Below are 9,212 nucleotides of genomic sequence, written 5' to 3'. Positions count from 1 at the left end.
AAAGAGAAATCCTATTAATCCAAGCTGTAATCGAAGTACTTAGAGAGAGAGAGACTGTAGGCAGAGGTGCAATCTCCATTTTTTTCTAAGGTTTCCTTGCATGAAATGACTTATTATAAGTAAATGAATTATTCGCAAGCTTTATTAAACTCGCGAAGTGACTCGAGACTTGTAAAAGTCATTCACATTCTCTAAAGAAAACTATGGTACATCTTTGTGAATTCACGTACTAAGAAAGAATGTCTTAAAAGAGAGGTTTAAACATATTCTAACAATAGCGACACTTGACGGATATTGCGAACTACTATAACCAATAGAAGCGGGTTCTAAAAGTTTTAAGCCATTAATGAATTTTATGTAACTTTCCGGAAATGAACTCAGTGAAGAGTCCTCCATATTTCTAACCATTTCTGACTCGTTTGTGACTTATTTGGCACTCGTATTTATTTATTTATTAAAGATTTTGGTTTTACTTACTTAAAATCTTAATGCTATGTCTATATACGGTATATACTCGTACATTATGTATATGTAAATGGAAGTACATAAAACTTTATTTTTATATATCTCTAATCAATCTATTCTCCACTTTACGGGTTATCGGATAAATTACTGAGAAACTCATTTCTGGACTGGTCAATTAGTTGCTGGTACCAGGTGCCATTCACGAATGTTGCGCCCTCCGGAACTTTGGCCAATGGAGTAGGTTGCTCCTTGGCAATAAGTTCTTTGTCAGCTTTGGTAGCCGAAGGAGGCGCTTTGGTGGTCAAAAGAGGTGCTTTGGTCGTCAAAGGAAGCGCTTTGGTTGAGGATGCAAGCTTTGTCTTCGTCACTGCACTTTTCTCGAGCTCCTGAACATTTACAAATTTTTCCGAATTATTTACCTTGGCCTCATTATATTTAGTCTGCTGCTGATTGTGCTTAGCTTCATGACCTGTTGGACTGCTAGCGTTTTTAGGCACCGATTTGTCACCACTTACATCAAGCCCACCCAACATTGGTGGCAATATAAAAGGGACAATTGGAAAATTGGTTGGTAGAAAATCATGCACTGACTCAAAGCCAATGTGTGTCTCTGCTTTAGCCTGCTTCGTCTGCAACGGCACCTTGCCATCGATAATATCTTGTATGGCCAAATCTCCCATGGCATTTTCCGCATGCGCAACAGCGTTCACGTCGATGGCGTGTTGTTCATTGAGCGCGTTGGCCAGCGGCTCCGGCACTTTACTGTTCGTCACATTCAAGTGTAGGTCCTTATCATATACCACAGCACCGGTGGGCATATCCTGTGGCCTTTGCATGTGTATGCTTGGCCGCTTGGTGGGCCAATGCGCTTTCCACTGCTGGCTGTCGCCTGACTCAAAGGTGCGTGTCTCGTGCAGAAAGCCGCGTTCATTGTCCGAGAGGAAGTGTGTGACAATGACACGCCCATCGGGTCGTACGTGCCCAAAAGAGCCCTCCACGCTGCCGTTTACATAGCGTCGCTCGTCGCGGAACTGTATGTTGCCGGTGCGATTGTCGTTAACCTCAAACCCAAATGCATACGTGTTGGCGCCTTAAAGTAAAGGGGGAAATTTGTAGTATTAAGCAACACTGTTGTGTAGCAAAGCTTTGTATTAATGTAAATGTTACGCACCATAGGGATCGCGTCGAAAATAAGCGCTTGTATCCGGGTTGCCACCAGATTTCTTTATAGCCTGTGCCTTGGCGTAAGCAAAGCTTCGGTCTGTTGTTGGCGCTGCTTCAGCGTAGTGTGCTTTTAGGCATAACAACAAAAGCTTTGAGAAGTAAAAATGATAAATGTATGAAAGCAGATTTATTACGATAAATGTACTATATGTTGTATTATGTAAAAGAAAAGTATTGAGGGAATTGGTTTTCCCATTATCATCATAATTTTATCCTGTCCAACACATACTCTTTAATAGGTCTAGTAAAAAAAAATCATTATTTTTCCAGTAGATGACTTTATGTTAGTATTCTGTATCTTATGTTATATTAGTAATATTGGATTATACAATACGGCGTTTTTCGTAAATTTCGATCGCCTAGTATTAAAACTATCAACAAAAAACATTTAAGTAAGGCTGAATATACCATATAAAAAAGATGCAGGAATGCCGCACCAGTTAATTCAAAAAACCTCATGGACCCATCTGCTGAATAGCAATAAACTTGATCCATTGTTGAAGCGGATGTTTACTAGTGTTTAAAAGTAAACGGTTAAACGGATGTTGTCGAATCGCGACGAGCCGACTCAATCGATGGCTAAATCAAGATTGATGATCAAAAAGGTTTTGCAATGTGTTTGTAGAGTCGGCGGGAAATCATCTGGTTTCCTGCAGTCACTCTTATTTCAGACCACTTGAAGGAAGCAGTCGCTCACAACCCGGCCGTTTGGGCCAATAGGAGAAAAGTTCCATCAGGACAACAGTAGGCCAAACACGACAGAGACACGCCAGAAGCTCTGGGAGCTTGGAAGTTTAAAGTTTAGACCTGGCATCAATTGTACTATCTTTTCTTGCGTATAACAATTGAACAAGTAAGTGAGGAAGGGCTATGTTAGAATTCAACCAAACTTTTCATACTCCTGGGAAATACCTTAAGATGCAAAACGTTAACCAAAAGTTCAAAATTCAAGCAATATCCAACTATAATACTGAGCGCCATATTAGGCATAATGTTTGTTAGAAAGAGTTGGTGTAGTATCGATCCGATTCTTTCTATTAACTATTATCATGCCACATACTAAAAAAATGTTTCTTGGGTTTCATTATAGTACTTCACATACAATCGCCAATCATAATAGAGCAAAGTCAACCTGATATTCGAAAATCCTAGTAATAGTTATCGGGGGGCTAGGGTAAGTTGTCGCGTAATTTTATATATTTTAGACACACTATTATCAGTAAAATACGCTCTCTCATTCTCATACAGATAACTCACATTTTGGTCGATTTATGCGGTAGAAAGTCAACTAAAGGTACAGAGGTGCAAATATTCAGTACCTTGGAGAGTTTTTGGCCATAAGATAGCATACTCCAAAGGAAATATTTGAGCAAAGTTTTATTCCATTCTTAAAAAAGAAATTTGATTCCTTTTTCTTATTTTGTCAGAGGTCAGTGTTACATATTTTCTAGTTCTCAGCCAACATAACCTTTAAAACTAATTTTTTATCGGAAACAGGTTGCGCGAAAACCTATTCGTCGAAATACTTTGTTTCTATATTGGTATGACTGGCAGTGACATCTGTGCCAAATATCATATAAAAATAATCATTAGAGTTTGGTATAAGCTTGGCTTTCTGAAGTATATAAAGTGAATTCGGCGATTTTTACGACAAGTGAAATTATTCAACAAGAAAGTTCCATTAAATTTTGTGTACGGAATCAAATTTCTAGGTCCGAAACGTTCAAAGTGTTGAAAAATTCCTTCGGTGATAATTTTTAGTCGCTAGCAAGTGTTTTTGATTAGTACAAATTAATCAAAGAGGGTCGAAAACGCTTTGACGACAAAGCACATCCAGGACGGCCTTCAATATTAACTGAGAATCAACACGTCAATAAAATAAAGGAATTGGTGCTTGCGAATCGACGATTAACAGTCAGAGATCTTATTGGCATTCTTGGAAGTTCCGAAGGATCAGTGAAAACCATTTTGAAATGTCTATGAAAAGGCCTATGAATGCACGATTGGTTCCAAAATCACTCAATTTTTTTGAAAAACTGCATCGTGTTAACGTCGTTGAAACAATGCTTTCCGACTACCAGGATATCTTGGAAAATAATAATACGAGTAAGTTAGTGATGAGCTCTGGATTTATGCTTCCGACCTTCAAACAGTCAATCAATTGGTCGAATATCGTGGCAAAGGTGAGCCAAAGCCCAAAAAACACGTCAAAGCAGGTTAAAAATTAAGGTTATATGGACAGTTTACTTCGATTATCGAGGTGTGGTGCACTCTGAATTCCTTCCGACCGGCCAAACTGTCATCACTCGTAAAAAGAGGCCAGAGTTGTGAACCGATATGGTTTTTGTACCACGGTAATGCATCGTCGGATAATGCACTTTGATTCTTTCTGAGTTTTTCGCCAAGTTTGCAACCAATATTGTGCTGCGTCCACCGTATTCGCCAGACTTGGCTCCGAACGACTTCTGGCTTTTCATCAAACTCAAACGACCGCTCCGGGGAAACCGCGCTACTGGTTGAAGGCTTTTCCAGACATTGACTTTAACAACTGTTTCGAGGATTGGAAAGAACGTTGGTACAAGTATATTGGAGCCAAGGAGATTTTGAAGAATAAATTAAGAATTAATTTTAAAATTCTAAAAACAGTCATACTATTTTTTGCTCATAGTGGTAATTAATTATTTTATTGTTTTTATTCTCGTTTACTTTAATTTATCACTAACCACAACTTTTACTACTTATATAAGTACTTATGTGATTACACACAGCTCATCGTGAAGTACAAAAACACATTTCTTTCGCTTTGCTCATTGACTTTCACATAATTGATTAGTATTTCAACAATTAAACATTTGCACATGCGCACACGAATACACTTGTATTGTTTTCATTTTCTAAACACTTACAACAATAACAACAGCAAAGCGGACTTGTACGCGCTTGCTTAGTTCATAGGCGGACATTGTGCGAATATTAATTGACTTCAAAACACAGCAGCAGAAACTTCAACTCGGAAATGTTACGCGCCCACGCGCACTTGTGAAGAATCGAAGAAATTCTATTTTTCAAATCGGAGGGTGTTAGCCAAACTCAGCCGCGCAAAAACCACTTTCGAACTCGACGATGAGGCAAATCGTACTGAGCGCTGGCCTGCCGCCGGCCAATGTTCTAACGCCAAGAAGTGAAGAAGCTCCCGGCCGATGCAAAGGCAATAGAACAAGCGCACGCAGTTTGAGTTTGTCTTTGCTTTTGCCTCTTCTTTGCTTTCTTCATTTGCATATCCGTCGTATGACGGCGTGTACGTGTGCGTGTTGACTGGCAATTAGGTGTGAAGCTCAAATTAATTTGTTCATTGAAATCGATCGACTCTAATGCTGCAGCGGCTGGCATTTACTTACAACATTTTCGCAATAATTTGCTAATTAACGGTTAAAAATAAATGTCATTACTAAATTTGAAAAGCGTGTCGCCTTACAAAGTCAATTGATAATAATGAATTAAGAATGATTAACATAACATTATCATTGAGGAATTTTTGTTGTAGAAAATTTAAGAGAAGAATATGGTTTGATTATGCTTTTCGTAATTAGAACTAATTCAAAGCTTCTTATGCAAAAAGGCCGTCTCAAAAAAGTTCTCAGTGGTAGCTTAAACCTTGGAAGACCCTGTAAATCTCACCAGAAAGGTATAAAATCGGTTCTTACCTTACCGATACACCCATAATTCCATCCTATATAGACACTCTATATTGAACGCTAATGATTTCCGAAGGTAGTGTCAAAGTACTTCAACAATAATATAATTCTATAAAATTTTAAATCGATATCTCAAATAGTTTTTGATTTACAGGCTTCTAAAGTATAGCCTCTCAATTCATTTAGTTACATCAGTATAAATTTATGCCGTAGTTCTCTTAGGTGATTTGTCTCCAAGTGACCGACCGCAAAATCTGCAAATACATAGTTCTCTTTACAATGACCTTACAGTTTTTTGATCAGAATAACAATTGTAAGGCCAAAAACAACCACAATTTGGATAAAATTCAACTTGTTTTTTTTTTTTTTTTAATTTGGAAGTTGTCAATATATAATTTTTTCTTCAGAAGTTTCGGTGTGTATTCTAAAAATATTTAGAAATATTTCTCTAAAATTCTAAATCAAGTGATAAAGTAGTTTTTTTTTGCCTAATCTCAAAGTTCGCCTACGAGACTAGGTGAGCCCTTTAAGAATTTTCCAATTTTGAGAACAAAAGTTAGTTTTGCTCAAAGTATTATATACAGAAAAATTCATTATTAGCAAAATTCTATCCAAATTACCATACATATTTTTGTTCAATCAGTTAATTTTTATTTATACTTTTCGTTAACAATTTAATAAACATCAGCTCTTTTATAAAACTTATTTAACATAAAAACCCAAACCTAACCCAATGAGCGGAAGAGTTATGTGGAAACGGAATTCATTCAATTGATGACAGTTGTAATATCTATGACATAAACAGTTTACATGTCACTGGAAACCAAATATAATGCATTAAGCTCACATAGTAATTGTAAAATGCACTTGAGATGATTTGCAAGTAGTTATGTATATGCATATGTTCATACCATGTTCCATAAAGGTATACATAAATATTTATGTATATAAAGATCAGAGCTTTGAGAGCAGTATATATACATATATGAGAGGACAGCCAAATGTATACAAAATGCTATGAAAATATAAATTCCATCTCACACCATTCATTATGTACATACATACGTCCGGAAGCGGAAAAAGAGTTATTTGGAAACGGAAGCTTTACTGAGTGAAAGAGAGTATGAGTAGAAAAGCATAGTTTAACTGCCACTGGAAGATAATAATTAGAAACTGATGATTGTTTACAGTTAGTTTTCGGTTATAGTGATAATGTGCGGAGTTAAAATTGCATTTGCGATTTCGCGTCGAAAAAAAAATTAAATTTGTATGTATAATTTGTAAACAAAAATTAGCGCTGCTCACCGTGAATTATTATAATGTAAACAAGGTGGTAATTACATAAAGTTGGGAAGAGTTAGTAAAGTGACGTGTTGCCTAGGTACATACTTATATGTATATACGTATCCCCTTCTCACTAAATAAATATGGAAATTTAGAGTTATGGAAATTTTTTGATGTTCAGATAGAAAGTTATTACCGTAATATTCACACTACAAGGCAATCATGGCATTGTTATATCCACTCTTTCAAAGAATTGTTATACTCGTATCATGTCATTTGCTCTTTAACAGCTGTCAGTAGTAACATATACCGCTTATGAAACATATGAATACCGCTGTAGTATGTAAGAAATGAGTTGATAGTTTAAGTGGCACTGTAATGTCAATGTAATTTTAAACATCAAACGGTTACTACTTATTCCATGTTGTTAGAAATACGCAAACGTAAAAACTATGTTTACAACAGCTCAAATTATGAGTTATGTATGTATAGTAGTTAGTATGTAATAGAAAATACATAAACATAAACATTAATACAGTAATGTGGTAATGTAATGGTAATAAACCCTGAAGAAAAGGAACATATAGGTATGTGCATAGTTTTTCCGCTGAGAAATAAAAAGAAAAAACTTGAAAATCGACCTGAAATTTTGCACACGTCTTCTCCTCAAGAAGCTGCTTATTTATCAGAACGGTCGATGTCGGACCAACTATAGCTTATAGTTGCCATATAAATAAATTAAAAAATCAGAAACAAGTGCTTATATGGAAATCTTTCTAATTTGAGAAGATATTTTTACGAAATTTTCCATAGATTACAATAGTTTATAGTAATTTTGCCACTGTGATGTAAGCGGCTGGTTCTTACTAATTTTGGGTTGCTAAAACCGAAAATGATAGTTAAAATGTTCTAACACGTATAACTTATACTTTGTGTTGTAGTCAAGGGGATAGAGATCAATCCAACACCGTTCACTAAAATGACAAAAATTGGTGAACGTGATGGAAAATTTTGAACTCAAATTCGTGATCTGAAAACCTGAAATACCGCACAGTCCACTTTACGCATCAGTCGCGAATTTTTCCTTCACATTTGTTGAGATGTGTTATTTTCCAAAACAACGGCGCAGTCTCCGTAGAAATTGTTCAAAACAAATCGCTACATTCTTGTTTTTTTTTTTTAATTTAAATATTTTCGTGATTCTATTTAATGATTTATTTACAAAGATGATAAATTTGGATTATACTGCCTGCAGTTTCTAAATTATTGGTTACTCAAGCAACAATAAAGGTTAATCCATTTAGAATTTCCCTACCTTTTTGAAGAAAAAACACAGAAACTTCTAATTTAATGGCGAATGTTTATTATTATTCGAAAGAACACTCTTTGGCATTTATTTTATGAAGATTATTTCTTGCAAATATTGACCGCGGCTACGTCTCAGATGGTCCATCTATTGAATCCAATTTTCGATAACTCGCTCGAGCACTTCGACTGGTAACTGGCGAACGACACGTGTGATGTTTTGCTTCAAGGCGTGAATCGAAGCTGGATTGTCCACATAGACTTTAGACTTTGCATAACCTTACAGAAAAAAGTCTAATGTATGGTATCAAACGATCTTGGTGAAAACGTGGAACTATGTTATCTCAATAAATCCATTGATTGATACGATGTGTGTTGAAACCAAATGTCGCCGAGATCACGAGCTACAATTTCAAGCATCAAATAGTCGATTATAATTGCGCGATCATTTTTGAAGAAATATGGATCGAAGATCCATATCGTTGTTTTTTTTCTTTATATCTGGAGCTCTTGAATCTTTTCAAGTTGCTTTTCGTCCCAAATGCAGCAATTTTGCTTGTTTACATACCCACTGAGCCAGAAAAGGGCCTCGTCGAATATTCTTGTGACTTTTCAAGAGAACATAGAGCGAAGCAATGTCGCTTGGGAAGATCGCGCGGCTTCAGTTTTTGCACAAGCTGTATTTTATATGCTTTCAATTCAAGTTCTCGCCGTAAAATGTGCCAAGTAATACGCCACTCCGAGATGCGAACCTTAGGCTACGGCTGCTATATTTTCTTCATTGCGTGCTGAACGTATATTATCCAATGATGAATGCTGGGTATCAAGATGTGTGACGGTGTTAGGGATTGTACGCTCAGTAGGCCAATTATGTTGACCATAAATAGAGCGAAGCGCACGAAACACATCATTTTTTCGGAAATCATATCAATCTACAATTTGTTGGACTATTCTATTATATATTACTACCAATCAGATATGGAATAACCACAAAAGTCGCTTAAAAGTTCAATTATGGAAATATTCTTTGGAAAATTCCGCTCTCTTCTCTTCGACAAAGAGAGTAATCCATAAAAAGTGGAATGTCAAAATTAATAAACAAATTATTTACGGTTTTAAACAAGTTTTTTATTTTGTTTTCTTATACAATTCATCTGTGTATATATTCTATTATTTTTGTTATGTATAAATGTATTATTTACATAGACACTTTTTTCGTTTTTTTTCTTTGCCGTTACT

At 35.9% G+C, this 9,212-nt stretch overlaps 1 protein-coding gene across 1 annotated transcript; it reads right to left on the bottom strand.

Moving 5' to 3' along the window:
• Positions 1-432: 432 nt before the first annotated feature.
• LOC105222477 (uncharacterized) lies at positions 433-4,861 on the bottom strand. Its single transcript, XM_049457150.1, has 3 exons — positions 4,596-4,861; positions 1,637-1,778; positions 433-1,555 (listed from the first exon to the last, which is right to left on the bottom strand). Exons 1-3 carry the CDS (start codon positions 4,650-4,652, stop codon positions 591-593), a joined length of 1,164 nt encoding a protein of 387 aa, XP_049313107.1. The 5' UTR covers positions 4,653-4,861; the 3' UTR covers positions 433-590.
• Positions 4,862-9,212: the final 4,351 nt, after the last annotated feature.

The sequence above is a fragment of the Bactrocera dorsalis genome, chromosome 5, assembly GCF_023373825.1.
Source record: "Bactrocera dorsalis isolate Fly_Bdor chromosome 5, ASM2337382v1, whole genome shotgun sequence".
Classification (NCBI taxonomy): Eukaryota; Metazoa; Arthropoda; class Insecta; order Diptera; family Tephritidae; genus Bactrocera; species Bactrocera dorsalis.
Note: the sequence above shows the minus strand (reverse complement) of the source record. Positions and strands in the feature narration are given on the sequence as shown.

What these genes read in the sequence shown, in the direction of transcription:
- LOC105222477 (XM_049457150.1), bottom strand. Translation starts at nt 4,652, where the DNA reads ATGTCCGCCTATGAACTAAGCAAGCGCGTACAAGTCCGCTTTGCTGTT. An exon ending in GCTTTGCTGTTGTTATTGTT is followed by an intron (nt 1,779 to 4,595) that starts GTAAGTGTTTAG and finishes TACTTCTCAAAG; the next exon opens with CTTTTGTTGTTATGCCTAAA. An exon ending in TTTTCGACGCGATCCCTATG is followed by an intron (nt 1,556 to 1,636) that starts GTGCGTAACATT and finishes CTTTACTTTAAG; the next exon opens with GCGCCAACACGTATGCATTT.